The sequence below is a fragment of the Suncus etruscus genome, chromosome 11 (genome assembly GCF_024139225.1).
Source record: "Suncus etruscus isolate mSunEtr1 chromosome 11, mSunEtr1.pri.cur, whole genome shotgun sequence".
Taxonomy (NCBI): Eukaryota; Metazoa; Chordata; class Mammalia; order Eulipotyphla; family Soricidae; genus Suncus; species Suncus etruscus.
The window spans coordinates 91,790,018-91,810,521 of record NC_064858.1 but is presented as its reverse complement, the minus strand read 5'-3'; the positions used below and the strand labels follow the sequence as shown (position 1 = coordinate 91,810,521).

The 20,504-nt window shown below is 43.1% G+C and overlaps 1 protein-coding gene across 1 annotated transcript in view; it reads left to right on the top strand.

The window, feature by feature from the left end:
• The window catches only part of PPM1H (protein phosphatase, Mg2+/Mn2+ dependent 1H), a 301,104-nt gene extending 282,160 nt beyond the window's left edge, over nucleotides 1-18,944 (top strand). The window contains exon 10 of the mRNA XM_049782757.1: nucleotides 18,091-18,944. Within this exon, the coding sequence (XP_049638714.1) occupies nucleotides 18,091-18,238 (148 nt within the window). The 3' untranslated portion in view covers nucleotides 18,239-18,944. The remainder of the gene's footprint in view (nucleotides 1-18,090) is intronic.
• The last annotated feature ends 1,560 nt before the right edge of the window (nucleotides 18,945-20,504 follow it).

The following is a 20,504-nucleotide window of genomic DNA, read 5'->3' as shown; positions in this document are numbered from 1 at the left end:
CTGAGTGTCACCGGGTGTGGCCCAAAAACATATTTAAAAAAAAAGGAAGTATGGCATTTTAAATTAATCAAGGTATATAAAATCCATATTGACCTGAAAGCCAAGTTTCTAAACAGTTGTCTTTGAGTTATAACCAAAAAATCAAAGTACTGGTACCTAAATAATAATCACTACAGACCAAACCTTTAAAATCTGAAATTTCCTAGGGATAAACCTTCGGAACACAAAAACAATACAGAAATGACCTCTGTACTCCTATGTTCATCACAGCACTATTTACAGTAGCCAGAATCCAAAAGCAACCTAAGTGTCCAACAACAGGCTAAAGAAACTATGGCACATACACAATAGAATACTATATAGCAGTTAGGAAATATGGAATCATGAAATTTGCTTATTCATGGATGGACATGGAGATTATTGAGTGAAATGTTTTTGTTTGTTTGTTTTTGGTTTTTGGGTCACACCTGTCATCACTCAGGGATTACTCCTGGCTCTATGCTCAGAAATCGCTCCTTGGTAGGCTCAGGGAACCATATAGGATGCCGGGATTCGAACCACTGTCCTACATGCAAGGCAAACACCCTAGCTCCATGCTATCTTTCTGGCCCCTATGCTGAGTGAAATGAATCAGAGGGAGAGGGATAAACATAGATTAATCTCACTCATCTATGGGATATAAAGAAAAATGAAAGACAGTGAGAATGATATCCAAAGAAAATAGAGATGAGGATTAGGAGGACCCGTCTATGGTAGGAAGCTTGTCACAAAGAGCAGAGAGTGCAGTTAGAGTAGAGAAAGGTCTACTGAAAGGGACATGCATGGCACCCTTCATTAACAGCAGTACAAACCACAGTGTTGAGAGAGTTGTGTGTGTGTGTGTGTGTGTGTGTGAGAGAGAGAGAGAGAGAGAGAGAGAGAGAGAGAGAGAGAGAGAGAGTGGGGAGAGAGAGGGGGAGGTGGGGAAGGTGGGTGGGTGGCATCAGGGAGAGTGGGAGGGAAACTTGACATTGGTGGCAAGAAATACGCACTATGAAGGTTGTTGTACATTGTATGACTAACTCAATCATGAACAACTTTATCTGAAAAAAATGTATCTGAATAGTCTTGTAACCATGGTGTTTAAGTAAAAAAAATTTTTTTAAAGAAAAAAACACATAAAGAATACAGTCAAAAACTGGTTTTAAAAAAAAAGAAACCTGAAATTTGAGGGGCTGGTGAGATAGTGCACTGGATAAGCTGACCTGGGTTCAAATACCAGCACTCCATATGGTCTCATAGCACTGCCGGGAGTGATCCCTGAGCACTGCAGATGTGGCCTAAAAACTGAACAAACTAAAACCTGAAATTTGATCATTTCTTCTAATTCAGTGAGATAAAGACTCCAGTCTTCCTCTCACCTGCCAGCAGGAACGATCTATAATCCTTCATAATTCAGGTAACTTCTTCAGAAGCTCTCACTATCCCTACCTCCCATGCCACCCAACTGCTGACCTCAGAAAAAGAGAAAAAAGACCCTTTACCCATAGAAGAGATTAGCAGAGTAAAACCTTTAGGACTTACTTGTGTTGCTACATGAATTATCCCAGTATCAGCCACATATACCTGCACAAAAAGGACGACTGTAATTTCCAGGTTTTGAGGAGCAAACAGATTGTATCTATCAACTGTGAGACCTTCTTTTCCTGTGTACAGGGTATTAGAAACCAGTTTTCTCCTCATTTAAAATTTTAGGTTTGGGGCCGGAGAGATAGCACAGTGGTAGGGCATTTGCCTTGCCATGCAGCCAACCCAGGAACAGACCGTGGTTCAACTCCTGGCATCCCATATGGTTTCCCGAGCCTGCCAGGAGCGATTTCTGAGCACAGAGCCAGGAGTAACTCCTGAGCACTGCCAGGTGTAACCCAAAAATAAAAAATAAAATTTTAGGTTTGTAGAGGTCCGAGCGATAGCACAACAGAGAGGGCATTTTTGCCTTGCACACAGCCCACCTGGGTTTGATCCCTAGTATCTCGTATGGTCCCCTGAGCCTGTCAGAAGACATGTTTTTTGAGTGCATAGCCAGGAGTGGCTCAAAGACAATAATAACAACAACAAAAAAAAAGGCCTGTAGTCTTTATTTTATAAACATCACCTAATTTAAGAAGTAAAAATAAAAAGAGCCTGAAAGATAGCTGAACAGACTGAGTGCTTGTATGTTTTGCATGTGTTAGGCTTAAGTTCAATCTACAGCACCAAATGCTCCCCCAAGCACTTGGAACAACCTTAAAAACATCCCCCGAGCACTGCCAGTTATGGCCCAAAAAACAAACTAAAAAAGGAAAGTAACAAACAGCAGAATAAAATTAGAAATGTACAACAAAATTAACAAAATAGAGAAAAATAGGGCCTGGAGAGATAGCACAGCGGCGTTTGCCTTGCAAGCAGCCGATCCAGGACCTAAGGTGGTTGGTTCGAATCCCGGTGTCCCATATGGTCCCCCGAGCCTGCCAGGAGCTATTTCTGAGCAGACAGCCAGGAGTAACCCCTGAGCATCGCCGGGTGTGGCCCAAAAACCAAAAGAGAGAGAGAGAGAGAGAGAGAGAGAGAGAGAGAGAGAGAGAGAGAGAGAGAGAGAGAGAGAAATAAGTGGTAATTGGGCCGGAGAGATAGCGTGTAGCATGGAGGTAGGGTGTTTGCCTTGCATGCAGAAGGACAGTGGTTCAAATCCCGGCATCCCATATGGTCCCCCGAGCCTGCCAGGAGCAATTTCTGAGTGTAGAGCCAGGAGTAACCCCTGAGCACTGCCAGGTGTGACCCAAAAACCAAAAAAAAAAAAATAAAAAAAGCGATAACACTTCAGTCTGGTTCTTTAAGGTAGCTAAAATATGGGAAATGCAAATTAAAATCTTAATGAGGTACCACCGCATAATCACTATTTATCTATACAAATAGGAGTGGGATGGGGGCAGCAGAATGATAGTACAGTGGGTAGGGCACTTGCCTTGCACACAGCCAACTTGGGTTCAGTCCCCAACACTCCATATTATGCCCTGAGCACAGACAGGTGTGGCTCTCCTAAATAAAAATAGGAGTTGGAGAAATTTAATGCACTTGTTTACTAAAGTGCTTGCTCAACATGCAGCTGCCCAGTTCGACCCCCTGGTACCAACCCACTGTCCCATGAGCGCCACCAGGAATCACTGATGAGCGCTGAGCCAGGAATAGTCTCCTAATGCTGCCAGGTGTGACTCTACAAACTTAAAAAAATTACGAATAGTAGTGCTAATAAATAAAGAAGAAAAAAAAAAGGTGTCAGTGAGAATGTGGAGAATTAGAACCATGGTTCATATTGGCAAGAATTCTGGAAGCAAAATGCAAATCTATTCAGAGAATGGTTATCAAAGAATACACTGAAGAATGAAAAGAAGGATTGAGTCAAAACTTGCTCACTAACAGGAAATGTCAAAAACAATAATGAGGTTAACGAACAGGTTACAAAAGTATGCACATATTTTGATCCTACTTTTACAGACAACAGAAAACTAGTAATACAATGTTTAGGAATATAGATAGTAAACGTTGAACAAAAATGCAAAAATTAATCAATAAAAATTCAAAACATTTGTTATCTGGGAAAGTTGGGAAAGTTCAGTGAGAGCTCTATGTGTTTGAGGAGAGGACCATTAAGCTTCTGACATACTTCCTGTCGATTTTCTGTTTCTGTAGCTAGGTGACAGACACATAATTGCTCATAGTTAGGTGTTTAGGTTTATTTCAGGACCACATGTTGTGGCGTTCAGGGGCTTCTCCCAACCTCTGATACTCAGAGGTTACTCCAGTGGAGCTGAGGAGCAGTTAATATGGTACAGTGCATGTGGGCGTGGGGTGGGAAGAAGGAAGATTTGGGACATTGGTGATGGACATGTTGCACAGGTGAAGGGGGTGTTCTTTACATGACTGAAACCCAACTACAATCGTATTTGTAATCAAGGTGTTTAAATAAAGATATTTTTTTTTAAAAATGTGAAAAATTAGTTGTAGGAAGGGAAGCCTGTGGTAATGAGATGCATTGTAGTTTTTTTCATTTTAACCACAATCAGAAAACATTCCACACACTCTGATGTTGAAAACATGCACTGTGGATTGTTTCCCTACCCCTGTTTGTTCCTTAATAATTTCAGCCACATTGAGCATTCAGGAACTTAATTTATTTCAAACTCATGACTTAGGGATTATGTAAAAAGAGGTTCCCTTTCATGTGTGTGACATATTTGCACATAGCTGTGTGCCATTTGGAAGAAGGACACCACATTTGGGCTTGGCTTCATGTGTCTCCTTGGGAGGCCCTTGGGCAAAGAGCTCAGCCCTCACGCCATGGTGGGGGTTGGCCTGGTGGTGTCATCCCGCCTGGGTACCGGGTGATCTTGTCATGCAAACAGAAATATGAGTGGGAGTCAGACTCAAAAATTTAGCCTAAGTTATAATGTCAGTTATGACAAAAGATCCACTCAAATTTAGTCTCTATTAGCCCTTCCTTAGACAGAGGATTCATTTCTGAACAAATGTTGCCTAGGACCACAGGTTTACTGTTTAATCCTGGCAGTGGGGGGAATGGAAGATTCCTGGGCCCAAGTCTGAGGGGGCTGGCCAGATGAGGTCAATCTATTGTTTGATGCAAAATGAGAAATATGGACTCTCCTGGGGGCAGACAGAGAGAGAGGCAAAGCAACAAAGCAAGTGACATTCCTTCATTTAATGTTTTATATGGGCCTGTTTGACTTTTTTTTTTTATTTGTTTAAATTAATCAGGTTTAACAAAACCAAGAAGCTGTGCATTGACCCTGTGGCAGACAGGATTTGAGGACTTTTGTCACTTGGTTATTGACTTTGTTTATGATATATGTAGGTTCTTCTTTCTTTTTCTCTTAATGAGCCTTTAAAAAAATGAAGGCACTGGGATTTACAAAGTTTTTTATACTAGTTCCAGGCATGCAATGTTCTAATACCACCACCAATAGCAACTTCCCTCCACTAATGTCCTCAGATCTCCTCCATACCCCAGTCTGCCTCCTTGACAGGCACATTTTAAAATTTGGTTATGCTTTCGCTGTTGGTTCTGTGGTTTAGATATATATATATATATATATATATATATATATATATATATATACTCATCCATGAATTCTGCACCTATTACCTCCCTTCCACCTCTTCTTCCTCGTACTTGATTTCTTTCCTTCCTTTCCCTTTACTTCTTATTTCTATAATCTGTGTTCATGAATAATCTAGGCATTACCCCCTTCCTGTTGCCTTGCCTTTCCTAGTCCTGCTATTATTTTGTCTATTTCAGAAAAATGAGATCTCCTAATATTTGTCCTTCCTCACTTTTTATTTCGCTTAACCTGATATCCTTAAGTTCCATCCTAGTTGCAGTGAAATGCACAATTTCATCATTTCTTGCAGTTGCATAGTATTCCATTGTGATATTACCGCACCTTCATTATCCCTCATCTGCCTTTGGACATATGGGTTGATTCCACATTCTAGCTATTGCACTAAATGCTGCAATAAATAATGGTGTGCAAATGTTCTTTTCATTAATACTTCTGTGTCTTTGGGATTAGGTTAGAAGAAGTAAAGTGGGATTTCTGGGTCTGGGTCATATAGCAGTTCAATTCTTTGCTGAGAAATCTCCTTACCATTTCTTTTATAGGAGAACCAGACAACACTCCCAGCATCAGTGGATGAGAATTTCTTTTTTAACACATCCTTGCAAACACTGATTCAGGGTTTTTTTTTTTAAATAGGTGTCATTTCTGCTGTCCTGAGATGATGATATCTCATTATCATCTTGTTTTTTATTTCCTTGATAATCATTGCTAGTGAATCTTTTTTTTTTTTTTTTTTTTTTTTGGTTTTTGGGCCACACCTGGTAACGCTCAGGGGTTACTCCTGGCTATGAGCTCAGAAGTTGCTCCTGGCTTGGGGGACCATATGGGACACCGGGGGATCGAACCGCGGTCCGTCCAAGGCAAGCAAAGGCAAGGCAGGCGCACCTTACCTTTAGCGCCACTGCCCGGCCCCATGAATCTTTTTTTTTTTTTTTATATACCTTTGACCATCCATCTGTCTTCATCAGAAAAACATTTGTTCATTTCCTCTCCCCATTTTATAGGGTTTTAGGTTAATGGAACCCATTCTTTTGGGGGGAGCATTCCTTGCAGTGCTTAGGGGACTTTATGGGAGGCTGGGGATCAAAGCCTGGTTGGCCACATGGAGACAAATAACCTACTTTCTGCACTACTGTTCCACCCCTTCCCAATGACTCCCATTCTAACAAACTGCCACTCTTGTCATCGTCTTCCCAACAAATAATTTAAAATATCACCTTCGAGCCTCTCAAGCACATGGCAGAAGTGATGGTTAACATGAAGTTATTTGTGTGGGTCCATCTCTCACACTATCCTCTAAGGCATAAATGGGGTCAAACAAGCTTAACCCCAAAACATCTTAGTAACATTTTTGCTGATTTGAACTCTCTGGACAAAGAAACAAAAACTAAAAGGCGACTTTGTGGATAGGCCAGGATATGAGTGATGTAGGGTTAGTTAGGGGATTTTGTTTCCTTTTCCTTTTATTAGAGTAAGCTATAAAGTATAGCCAAGCTGGCAGTTAGTTGTGTGAATCCTTTGTGTGGTCATAAACTGTTCATCGGAAATGTAAAAAGGCAAACATTCTGGAAAGATGGAATAGCTGAAGGTCATGGATGATGTGTGGTATAGCCCTATAATTCTCTATTATTCAAGTTAAGATTTTACTTTGAGGTCTAGAGATTTGCAGAATCAGAGAAGCTCAAAGGAAGTTCTGGAAGAAAATGTTTCTGAAACAAAAATCGGTGGGCTTGACTATCCCTTCTCCTGTGAACCATATTCAAAATAGGGCCAAATTGTACATATTAAAACACACTGTTTTGTGAAAAAGAATCCGTTGTTAATATTACCAAAGATGAAAGGTAACAGAACTAAAACAATATTCATCAAACACGAGCCTTGATTCACAACCCAAATGCCCAAGCAAAAACACTTCAGAAGGATATACTCAGCCCTTCATTTCCAAACCTGTTTGTACAAACTTCATATTTTGGACCTAAAGATTCTTGGTTCTCTCTGCCATGACACTCATGGGCCTTCTTAGAGGGTATTAGTGCCAATATACTGCAAGCTCCTCAGAGCATTTTTCCTAATGAAAGAATCCTCCTTGCTAGTCATCGTCCCTCATCCTGGTCCTCATCCCCATGTTCTTTGGGGCTCATATATCTAGGCTCTGGATGAGGAAAAAAGTAACCTGTGGAAAAGTAATCATCAAATGCCCAACCTCAGTAACAGCAAGATACCTACTCAGGTATTAAATACCAGTTTGTATAATCCCAAAATATGAAACTTATTTTGGTAGGAGACTAAGGTTCTTTTTATTAAATCTTTTCCTGAATTAGCTGAACTAATTCCTAGCAGCGCCATATGGTTTTCCAAAATTCTGCCTCAAATACAAAAAGGAAGGTTTCCCTCCCCCCACACACTGTATCAATTACAGGTTTTAAGAACAAATTTGTGAGTGTTTGATCTAGTGTTTGAAGACAAGATAAAATCTGCATTTTTGTTTCTTTTGCCATAGTTAGCATATTCAGAGGGGGGGGGACAGGGGAACAAGGAAGAGAGGGTTTTTAGAGCCTCCAGAACCTCTGAATAGCACCCACCAAAGCCTCGATATTAGCCACATGCAAGTAAGCTGTGCAGCCAGCCATTTATCTGGGACCCCAGCGCATTTAAAAAGGTTTGCCAAAGGAATATCCAGAAGGAAGTCTCCAGTCTGCTATAGGAGTTAAGAACAAAACCATAGATGACCTCAAAAATCAGGGAAGCCATGGCAAGGGCCAGAGAGATGGAAGGCCTGGCTCCAATCCACGGTTCCTTGGGGCTGGAAGCTGTCCCATCTCTGGCTTCATACCTGCTGGCACACAAACCCCCAGTGGACAAACAGGCAGTTCTATAGACGGCAGCTGCCTCCATTGCAGGGTCTCTGTGTGTCCCCCCACCCCCGCGCCCCAAGTGAGGTACTCACAGGCTAGGGGTAGCAGCTGGCCTGACCTATTTTAGTGTCGTTATAGCAAAGTGTACCCAAAAAAAAGGCAGAGCAAATGTGTGGCTCAACTCCCAGCAGTGTGCCTAAGATGTGCCTTCTCCCTTGGACACGTTGCCCTGGTTCAGATTCCCAGCACAACAAAGAACCCCCTCCAAGGCAGCCTCCCAGACTCCACCCACCTAGTTGCCATAGATGCCTGCCAACCTCCCAAAGCCTGGTCCAGCTTTTCTGCCTCCTAAATCTCAGATGCCTGCTCCGAATGCAAAGAGAATTCCTCCTCCTGTTCCCATCACACTCACTTACTGCAAGCATCAGCAGATGGAGGCTGCCTTTTATATGCAAATATTTGGAACCCATTAATTCCCCAGTTCCTGCCACCTACCCTCCCTCCTGTAAGACCGACCCTGTCCAGGCCATCCCAATGGCAAATACAAGTTCCCACCCAACTTGAACTCTTGAGGACTTTAAGGCCTGTATATATAACCTGAGGCCTAACAGGGACTTACTCTGACACTTGTGAGGATTCACCTGAAGACTTGTGGGACAGAATTTACCTGGGGAAGATGACCGAAGACTGAACTTGAGTGAGGAGGAAGGCATTTTATGCCTAATGAGGTAAAGGATAGCTCATCTTTATTGACTCCTGACCAAGTGCAGACACAGTGTCGAATGCTTTATGGAAAAATGTCATTCATTCATTCCAAGCCCCTGGGAAGGAGGCCTGCACAGCCTTTATTTCAGAACTACAAGTAAGAAAAGGAGAGACTCCAAGAAGCAAAGACATTTTTCCAGAACCACCCATCTGGGCCGTGGAAAGTCAGAACTGAAAGCCAGGTCACGCACATGCTAAGCCCTCTTACGGCTCACTGAAGGTGAAAGGCCTGAAAGCAAAAATGCACAGACATGATAAGGACATGAAAGACAATTGGGATTTATGGGCTCCTTCCACCCCAACTTGAGAATCTGTGGTTGTGAAAAGAGCCGCTGGCCTTCCCATAGTTCTCCGGCTCCTCTTCCTTTTTGTGTTTCTCCTCCCTCCCCTGCTGGCCTTTCTCTGCTCCCTCCCCTGGAGCCTTGAGGAAGCCTCTGAGCCAAGTGTGTGAAGAGTGCCAAGACAAATCCCTCCCGGCAGCCATTTCTTTCAGTAGAGCTTTGCTGATCAATATTGAAAGCCTCAGCCAGAGAAGAAAAAATGTTCTCAAAATACAAAACTTGTCTCCCAGGGAGACTCTTCTTTGGGAGAGGGAGCACTTCAAACTACGCCAACAGTTCCCTAATGCTGTCTGACCAAGCATTCTGAATAAGGCATTCAATAATAGCCCTCCGGCTGTTCCACAGCCAGCTTCCAGAAACCCTGGCCTCCCCAGCCTGCCTCACAGCCCAGCCACTGTGTAATGGAACCCACCCCCTTGTGTTCCTTTCCTACTCTCCTGCATATTTTATAGTTACAGAGTTCATCTCTTGACTCAGATTTTCTCCCTGCATCTCTCAATTCACATAGGTATGCCCCGATAGAGGTTGAAGGGCCATCCCTAAATCTGTTTTAGGGCCACATTAAGTAGTGCTTCTCTGTCACCAAATCCAGCAGGCCCTGTATGATAGAAATGGAGGAGAACACAATGAGAGCTGAGAAGCCCTTCTCTTTCCCCCAGAGAAAGTGATTTCTTTTCACAGGAGTCTTGCAACAAAGCAACCCTGCAAAGGGTTTCATGCCTGGGGCGAGTTGGTGCTTGCATATGGCTGCTAATGAGCTCTAAAATGGCCTCCAGCCTAGCAGAACTGTAAGACCAGGACAAAAAAAAAAAAAAATCTCTCTCTCCAGAGCTGGGGTCCTGGGGTTGTGTTGCGTTGATCCATTTAGGAGAAAAGTTCCCTTCACGTCCCCTCATTTTTACTAACGTGCTGTTTCTTACTTCAATCTGGATCTCAAGAGCACAAAAGAAAGGTCAGGGAACTGATCCTAGAGTTTGACTGTATTGTTCTGCTACTGAGAGCAGCTTCACTACTCTGCAGGAACAAGTGCAAATGCAAGGACTGTCACCTTCAGTTGCTCCTGCAGACTTCTCTTTCAAAGCAGCAGTGTTGGAAAAAACAGACCCTAGAGAGTCTCTGTGAGGTCAGGTGGAGGGTTTCCTTTTCCCAAGCACATGGGTATAGGCACTACCTGGCCAGAGCAGTGACCTGAGAAAGTGGAGGTTCTCTGAGAAGAGAGAGATGGCTAGGTGAGCTCATCACACAGAAAAAGTGTAAAGTTTAACTTCATCTTGTTCCTGTGTTACAGGTATCCAAAGCCAACTGATGAATATAAAATGTGTTCTAAGACCACAGAAACCCATACTATCCCCAATAAAAGCAAATCTTAAACTCTCCTCCTCTCTCTATCCCAGTGCATTCTGAAGACACTTAGATGGTCGTTAACGTTCAGTCCACCATAGCGAATAACTAGTTACAATAGAATCCTCTTTCCAATCCCTTTCATCCCAAGAAAACCTAATGGAAAAATCTGAGAGAAAAGTGAATGTGTGCCAATGGAATAATAAGATAAAAACAAAACAGTCTTTTCTACTTGGAGCAAAGCAAAATTCACATATGACAAAATGTGTCATTGAAATAGAGTACTGGATTGGCTGACAAATTGTTACAGACAAATATTGTGAATTAAAAGATACTATAGAGAGGGCCTGGATCAGAGGGTCCACCTCAAACTCTACCACCCATGGGCCACATGCAACCTGCTGAGGACATTTATCCAGCCTGCCAGGTGTTTCTGCTTAGCAGCAGATTTGTTCTTGACTGATTTTTTTAAATCATCTCTGTCTTAAGGTGAAAATCTAATTTCTAGTCCTAGTAATTCAAAGGAATCTGTGTTGTTAGGTGGAACTTTATAATCAACAAAAATAAAAAAAAAATTTCTTTTTTTGCTTTTTGGGCCACACTTGATAATGCTCAGGGGTTACTCCTGGCTATGTGCTCAGAAATCACTCCTGGTTCGGGGAGTCTTAGGTTAGCTGCATGCAAGGCAAACGCTCCACCACTTGCGCCACCACTCTGGCCCCTAAAAACATTTTCTGTACTAGTGCAAAAATGTTTAATTTAGGGGCCGGAGAGATAGCACAGCGGTAAGCCATTTGCCTTGCAAGAAGTCAATCCAGAATAGAAAGTGGTTTGAATCCCGGCATCCCATGTAGTCCCCCTGTGCCTGCCAGGAACAATCTCTGAGCACAGAACCATGAGTAAGCCCTGAGCGCCGCCTGGTGTGACCCAAAAAACAAACAAACAAAAGAGTTTAATTTATAAAGAAGTTATATAAAACAGGGGCCAAAGATCACAGGTAGGCAGGGTTCTTGCCTTGCACATGGCCAACTCAGATTTGTTCCAGGGATCTCACATTGATTGCCCCCCCAAGTCTACTTGTACACAGAGAGTAAGCCATGTGCACCACTTGTAGGGGTCCCAGAAACAAAAACAAAGGTTTTAATATAAGACATATTTCTCATCAACAGAAGGATGTCATTTTAAAAAATAGAATACCTTTAAATTGCTCAGAGAAAGTGAACCAGTCTAGAATTCTATACCTAAGAAAGCTATCATCTAAGTTAAAGGCAAAAATAAAAACTTTCATGTTCTGAAGATTTGGTGAGTGTATCTCATAGATCATTGTAGAGTTACTAAGAATGTATTTGAACAGGAAAGAACCAAATCTAGAAATAAGGACTGTACCTCAAAAATAAACAAGTAAATATATTGGTTTATTTATATAATTATAACTTGTTAATACATTAAAATTTTAATATTATAGCTAAAGATTCAATAGTTATATATTTATAAGTATTGATATACAACCAATACTTTTTTTTTGTTTTGGTTTGGTTTTTTAAGTCACACCTGGCAGCGCTCAGGTGTTATTCCTGGCTCCATGCTCAGAGATTTTCTCCTGGCAGGCTCAGGGGACCATATGGGATGCTGGGATTTGAACCAATGACCTTCTGCATGAAAGGCAAATGCCTTACCTCCATGCTATCTCTCTGGCCCCACAACCAATACTTTTATGCCAATAGAAGGGAAAAGATATTAGAGAAAGCTATGAACCTGATAGAGTGAAAGAAAAATATCATAAATAAAAAGGTGAAGCATATATGCATATGTATGTTTACTATGCAAAATAAATTCAGATATGTACATTTTTTAGGGCTGGGGGCACAGCCAGCAGTGTATGCGTTGCTGACACCTGGTGGTCTCAGTAATCGGGGTCATGCAGTGCTGACAATCAAACTCAAGGCTTTGCACATGCTCCAACACTTGAGTACATTCTGGCTTCCAGATATATCCCCTTTTATAGTAAACAGATTTAACTCATGTTTTACTAACTACATGATTAGATTTTATTGTAATTAGTCATGTACTACTGTTGAAATACACTGAAAATGATACAAAATTTAGGAGCCTGCCCTGCCTTGTGGATTATATGTTGGAAAAACATCAAGATCAGAAAGTAGAATTGGAAAGGACTGTGATGGGCTAGAGATGTGGCTCAGAAGCAAAATGCATGCCTTGCATGCTTGAGGCTTGGGCTATATCCCTGGAACCAACAGTGAGAGGAGGGAGGGAGAGGAGAAGGAGAGAGGAGGCAGAGAGAGGAAAGAGTTTTGGTTTTTGCCTAGCCATTAATTAATAATGAGAGGGAGGACCTGTCTTTTTTGTTTGTTTGGTTTTGGTTTTGGTTTTTGGGTCACACCCGGCAGCACTCAGGGGTTACTCTTGGCTCTATGCTCAGAAATCACTCCTGGCAGGCCCGGGGAACCATATGGGATGCCGGGATTCGAACCACCGTCCTTCTGTATGTAAGGCAAATGCCTTACCTCCATGCTAGCTCTCCAACCCCGAACCTGTCTTAAGAGAAGAACCAGGTGTCACAAAGGCCTAGAGTTTGTAGGGGCATGAAAATAAAAAAGATGTCAAGTAAGGAGATGTCAAGGACAAAATAAAGAAAAGAAGTCTGCAATGGCTATATTGGGGAAAGTTTGAGCAAAATGAGAACTGAGAAGCATCCTTTAGGTCAGGCTTTTGGGGGCTGGGGGATACTTCTGGCTCTGTGCTCAGGACCCATTTCTAATAATGCCGGGACAAGTGCTTCACCTCCTATACTAACTCTCCAGCCCTAGGTCAAGCTTTAGCGGGAACAATGAGTAGAGTTATCGTATGTGGTAAGAGATAAGGGGGGGGGGGGGTGGAAGAGACTGAGGAACTATGAGTGAATTTCTCTCAAGTTCAGTTGGAGAAATAGCTCAAAGAGCCGGAGTGCATGTCTGACCTGCACCACCCTGGTCAGTATCTGCAGTATCGCCCAGGCGACTCCAGCATCACTAGAGAGCAATGCCCCACTCGCCCCGCGCTAAGGGAAATGCCAAACAAAAGGAAAAGAGATGGGTAGTTCTGGGGGACATTATCTTGAAATAAGGAATAAAACCATGACCAGAGGTTAAAACCCATTCTCTGTAGTCCCAGATAAAATGAGTTTCTTGAGTGGCATCTTATCTAGGTGACTAAATGCTGCTTTTTTAAATACTAGGGGGGCAGTGAAATGGCTCAAAGGACTGGAGTCGTATGCTGGAGCCCTTCCAGGCATGGCCCCAAACCCAGAATACACAAAATACCAGAAAATCTTTTCTTTGACCACACCCAGTGGCGCTCGGAGGCTACTTGGTTACTCCTGGCTCTGCGCTCAGAAATCACTCCTGACTCAGTCCTTCCTGGATCAGCCACGTGCAAGGCAAATGCCATACCACTGCGCTATCACTCTAGCCCCAGAAAAATCTTGATTATTTATTAAGGCCAGAGCTTTATATTATATCAGGTTATTTTTTTTTTATCTTTTTCTCCTTTACTTCATCATTGTTGGTGTTGTGATGATCGAATTTGCCAGAGGCCAGGTGCTGGCAGGTGCTTACACACTCAAATGAGGGCACACCTACTCTCTACCTCCTTTAGTGCATTGCTTACACACTTGTTCCCCAAGGCACAAACTCATGGTTGAGGCACACTGTGATGGTGGCAGTGTTTTCCAGGGATGACAGTGACTCCAATACTCACACAATACTGGCCAGAATGTGCATTTCCTGGCCAGGAATCACACCCCCTTTCTGTGGAGCTTTCGCACACACCTGGCTACAGTGGAGCAGAGATCACAGGCAGTCAGGAAGCCAGGTTGAAACAGCAGCACTGCAGGATCCTGTTCAGTGCTTAGGTGATACCAGGGATTTAAACCATGATTGTGGGGCCGGAGAGAGAGCATGGAGGTAGAGCGTTTGCCTCAAATGCAGAAGGACAGTGGTTCGAATCCCAGCATCCCATATGGTCCCCCGAGCCTGCCAGGAGCCATTTCTGAGTGTAGAGCCAGGAGTAACCCCTGAGCACTGCCGTGTGACCCCCAAAAAAACAAAAAAATGAAATAAAATAAACCATGATTGTATGCTTTGCAAGGCAGACACCAGGCCGCTGCACTATTTCTGAGTGCAGTCTGATTATTTACAATAATAATAATAATAAACAATAACTAGTCAATGGCAGTAGCAAAATCAGGTGGTCTATTCCCTTTACACTATGATACTCTTATGACTTGTAATACAAGTCCTCATTATTGTAGAAACCAGTTTACCCTGTAGGACAGTTTGCTCTAGACTAGCCAAAGAAACCTGTCATGAGTTCCCTTATCTGAGTTTGCCCATACTTGAGTATGTTTCATTGATGGACATCTTTTCTTTTAATTTGCCATAACTTCATCTAGCTGGTTTATGAGCTGGTCGAGGATGTATATGACCCTGAAAATGTAATCAACTTTATGTATTGACTCAGCTAGACTTGAGAATTTGAACAGCTAGGGGCAGGCCCCAGTCCATCGTGGGATATAAAATATCATCCTCATGTGACCAAGAGTCTTTCCCTAGGTAGTTTTTTTGCTTTGTTTTTGTTTTTTTAGGAAAATATTTTATTCAGGAACCTAGAATTGGTTTAAAGCAGGAAGATTTGCAGGGTGTGAGCAGGTGGAGGGTAGGAGTGGTTGGTCATCAGCAGGATTCCCTTTTCTATATTTCTTTTTTTTTGGGGGGGGGTAGGGTCACACTCAGTGGCTCTCAGGAGTTACTCCTGGCTCTACACTCAGAAATTGCTCCTGGCAGGCTCGGGGACCACATGGGATGCCAGGAATCGAACTAGGGTCTGTCCTGGGTTGGCCACATGCAAAGCAAACACCCTACTGCTGTGTTATCGCTCTGCCCCTCCCTTCTCTGTATTTCTGATACACAATACAGAACCAAGTGTGGCCTAGGGTAAGCATTTAAGAATTCTTCCGAACATATGTGATCTCTGCGATGTGACTTTTGGAACATTTATTTGGTTCTTTAGCCAATAGTCACTGATGCCTTTCTGTTTATGGCCTGGTCTCATCAGAGAAAAAAGATCCTTAGGAAAGACAAACTGGCTGAATCATCCCATAAGTATGATTTAGTGATTCCTGCTTCAAAGTGAATTATCTCAAGGAAGACAACAAAAATCAGAGATTCATAAGAGGTTTCAGCAGAAGATATAGAGAGATTTGGGGGCTCCAGAGATGGCTCAGCTGTGAAAAGTGCCTGCCTTGCCAGCATGAAGGCATGAATTTGGTCCCTAGTTTTACCCACAAGTTCCAAACTCAGTCCTGACACCTCTGCTATCTGGGATGCCTGCATTGTACCAGAGCAAGTGATCTCTAGCATTCACCACACGTGCATATTTAGCAAAGCTAAAGTGTGTAGTCATGAGGTGGCCATGTGCTCAAGCTCCACAATCAGGTGTATGATTATGTGAGCATCACAAACCAAGCATGTGCAAACTCCATCACTGCAGCAGCAACACAGGAAAGGGCAGTATGGGGAAGCAGCAGAGGCTGCTGGCACCCTAATTCCATACCATATAGTTCAGAAGGAGTGACTGAAAGAGTTCAGGTAAGCAAATCACTGGTCGCATCAAGGTCTCTCTCTAGCTAAGGTCTCTCTTTCATAGCTTTCCTTAGAAGGTGACACTTACTAGATTGATTTGCCAGAGTCTGGCTTTTAGCTTTTCAAAAGAATCTAAAAACAAGGGGCTGGAGCAATAGTACAGCAAATGTGGTACTTGCCTTGCACACCCTGCTGACCCAGATTCAATCCCCAGCACCACAGATGGTCCTTTAATCCTCACATGGAATGATCCCCAATTGCAGAGATAGAATTCTTGAGGACCAGGAATGATCCCCGAGTGCAGAGATAGAATTCTTGAGGACTGCTAGGTATGCACCCCCAACATAAAAAGTTCTAAAAACTGGTTTAATCCATATCCAAAGAATAGAATCATTCTCAGCTGGGTTTACCTTGGCCAAGATCACAAAACTGATCTGCAAAGTTGAAATTTATACAGAGAAATACATAAGTGAGTTGTGTTCTTAAAGTATATGGATGACTAGCTCCCTCATTCCCCACAGACAGACCTATACAAGGAAGATGATAATCAGGAAGTTATTTGGTGATCATAAAATCAGGATATATGAATGAATCATAAATTGGAGGTCTGTAGGCTAAGGACCTGCCCTGATCAGAATTTAGATAGACACCTGCCAGGGTTTTATCTCATTATTCATGCCTTCAGGCTAACCATGGCCCACATACGCCCAAATGTCCTCCTACCTGAGCCTTTTTCTACTTGTTAATAGTGTCTCTCAGTGCATAGTGTAGGCATTCTTTTCCCTGAAGTTCCGTTTATGTTTCAGTGAGGAGGCTTATTTTCTAATTCCTGGAGGAACCGGCCTTGCACTGGTGCTGAGGAGAGGACAGTGTAGCTGAAATTGGATAAGGAATCTCACCCACATTAGGGTCATATACCAAAACAGCCTATGCAATTTTTTTTTTTTTTGGTTTTTTTTTGGGTCACACCCGGCGGTGCTCAGGGATTACTCCTGGCTGTCTGCTCAGAAATAGCTCCTGGCAGGCACGGGGGACCATATGGGACACTGGGATTCAAACCAACCACCTTTGGTCCTGGATCAGCTGCTTGCAAGGCAAACGCCGCTGTGCTATCTCTCCGGATCCAGCCTATACAATTTTTCTGAATTCTTTTTTTTTTTTTTTTTTTTTTTGGTTTTTGGGTCACACTCAGCGGTGCTCAGGGATACTCCTGACTCTCTACACTCAGAAATCACTCCTGGCAGGCTCAGGGGACCATATGGGATGCTGGGATTCAAACCACTGTCCTTCTGCATGCAAGGCAAATGCCCCACCTCCATGCTATCTCTACGGCCCATTTTTTCTGACTATTTAAGCCACATGAACTATTAATTTCCTTGCAACCAACTCCTTTTTTAAAAAACCAAAAAATTTAAGATGACTTAGCCCTTGGGGCCAGAAAGATAGCACAGCAGTAGGGCCATTGCCTTGCACACAACCAACCCAGGATGGATGGTGGTTCGAATCCCCACATCCTATATGGTCTCCTGAGTTTTCCAGGAATGATTCTGAGTGCAGAACCAGGAGTGGCCCATGAAAACAAGTTATGGAGTTTGATGGTCCCCCAAGAACAAAAGTCCAAAAAGCCCTAAGTACCACCAGATATGTCACAGAAACAAAAAATAATCTTTTTAAGTTGTTTTTTCCATGTCCCTGTCCTGTTTTGGGAATTACATTCAATGGTGCTAAGAACTATTCTCAGCTCTTTACTCAGGAGTTGTTCCTAGTGGTACTTAGGGACTGTGTGGTACTCTGACATGCCAAGCATGTGCTCCAACCCTTTTACCTCTCTCTACCTGGGCACCAACTTCATTCTCGATTTGTATGTAGTACCATATCCGCCTACAAGCTAAACCATAATCTCAGATTTTAGAAAAGATGACCAAAGATGTGACTTGAATCTTCCAGATTTGTCTGATATGTACTGATGGTCTTATCCCCAATTCTCTTCACACAGGTACACGTTAGCAGCTCAGGACCTGGTGATGCGTGCCCGTGGGGTCCTGAAAGATAGAGGATGGCGGATATCCAATGACCGGCTGGGCTCAGGAGACGACATTTCTGTATACGTCATTCCATTAATACATGGAAACCGGCTGTCATGAAAATGGTCCTGGGACTGGGAGGACAGCAGGGAAGAAAGCTGGGGTGCCTCTTGGCAGGGCAGAACTTAGGAATACCCCAGCAGAGTGTGGAGCATGACTCGGCTCCATTGGGGACTGTTGTGGAAGGCGTCAGGCTGTGCAGCCAGAGGACCCTTAGGTTTCCGTTTCCTTTAGTAACAGATCTGGATCCTCATCAAGAGCTCAACTGAAGGCTGCTCCCGAGTGCTGTTGCTGTAGGTTCCTGCTTTATGCCACCATCGATGTCTCCTGCCCCATCTATGGTGTGTCTTTGATCTCCAGTGGGTGGGGCAGGCATTTGGGGGTGGAAATGGCAGAAAACTTAAGCTGCCAATTTCTTTAGGTGTTCAGAGCACTGCATTCAAGAATGGGGATCATACCTCTGAAAGTATAAGTCCCCACCTTGCTAGTACACCTGAGGTTTAGTTCAGGGAAAGCTTTCTCTGGGGGAATGGTATGTCTATGTGTGTATCTGGTCTGTCTGTCTGTCTAGGAGCTCTGTGGTGATGGTGGGGTGAAGTGGATCTTTTTTTTTTTTTTTCCCTTTTCTGTTATTTCTTGAATCTTGTTTTTCTTCCATAGAACAGGCCCTGGGACTTTCCAGCTCCTTTCTGAGTAATCTGTGTGTCCAGGTCCAGCCCAGGCTGTTCTTGTAGCCATAGCCCAACCACCCAGGAGACTGCCTGGAGCGGTCTTTGTTGCTTAACAGTTTATTCCTGAGTTGCATTTTCTCACCAAATCAGTGTGTTTTCCTGAAAAAATGGAGATGTTTCCTTGGACCAATAGTCCATCTTCTGCTCAGGCCTGTCTTGTATGAGTTGAGGTTTGTAGGTAGGAGTCTGGCTTTACGTTTTTGGAATGGTTGGCCCTCCCCTGGGCTATGGGGGACACAGGTAAAGAATTTGCTAAAGCTGAAAGTTTTCAAAGTTTCTCTCATACCAGTTGGTTCACCATACCACACTGATCATTCCTCCTTCTGGATCCTTTTGGTTCCAGGTTTCCTGGCAAACAAAGTGTAAGCCAAGGGACAGCACTTATCTTCTCCCCATCGTTTTGGGGCCAGGACAGTCATACAAATGAATTCTAGTTCAATGGATTGATCGTTATCCTGCCGTGTGTTCCAGTGTTCCTTCTCCCTGAAATTGTTTCCCTCTGAACTAAGGTCCCTGCTTCCATTTCTCACTGCTACTAGATGGTTCTCAGAAGAGAAGAACCAGGTATTACCACTGCTTCCTGGCCAGAGGAAATTTTAGAATTTAAGGATTTATAAATGGCTTTTCTATTAGATTGCTGATTGGCACTTACAGACCTCATCATTTTGACAACTTCGTGTGATAAACATCTCGTTTAGTCCAATAAGGAAGGAAAAAGCGCTTAGTATGCTCCCTCAATGCCACTTCCCATAAGTCTAATGCAGAAGATTTTCAATTCTCTGATGGTATGAATCCCTTCTCTTAGAGAGAATTGGAACTTTTCTTCCAAATTAATTGTTATATCCCTGGAGTGGTTGATTTTTTATTTTCCTTCAAGAAGGCAGGGAACCTTCTTACTCAGGAATGAATTCATTCCACAGTTGAAAACAAAGGCCGTGAAGTATTGTGGGAATTCATCCCACCAGGTGTTCACAAAAGGATTGGCTGGGAAGAGCCTCATCAAGTGTTGTCTTCATCTGAAGCTCCCTCTCTCTACTCCTTCAGTAAGTCTTAGCCATCCCAGATGTCTCTTGGGAGAAGTTTGCGGTAAACCATTTGCTTCTTTGGCAGAATCTGATGCTCTGGGAAACAGGCCTCCCACAGCGGGCGTGGTCCACTTTCTTTTCCTGTCCTGACTCCCAGTGTCTCATTCAACAAATGGAAACTTGATCAAAGTTTTCTGTGGTGAACCTGGGGTCGCCTTTGGGTAACTGCACAATCTCCTTTCCCATTATCTTTCATTTCGTTCTTGAGCATCTGTGTGTGCTCTCTGTCTTGAGCTTCTTGAATTTTGTTGGGGCCTCCATAGCCAGAATTTGGGTGTAGATGGACAGATACTATGATAATCTTCAACTCATTTTACCAATTCACTTACTGCTCAGGCATGTCTCAGGAAAAAAATCTGGAACCCCTGTCCTTATTCAATTTATCCTAAAATCTTGAGCATTTAGTTCTACAGATGTTAGTGAGAAAAGTATCTAGGCATTCCTTTTTATTAACCCCCTTGGGTTCAAAGATCTTAGAAGCAAGCTAAAACATGTTTTTGTTCAGTGGGA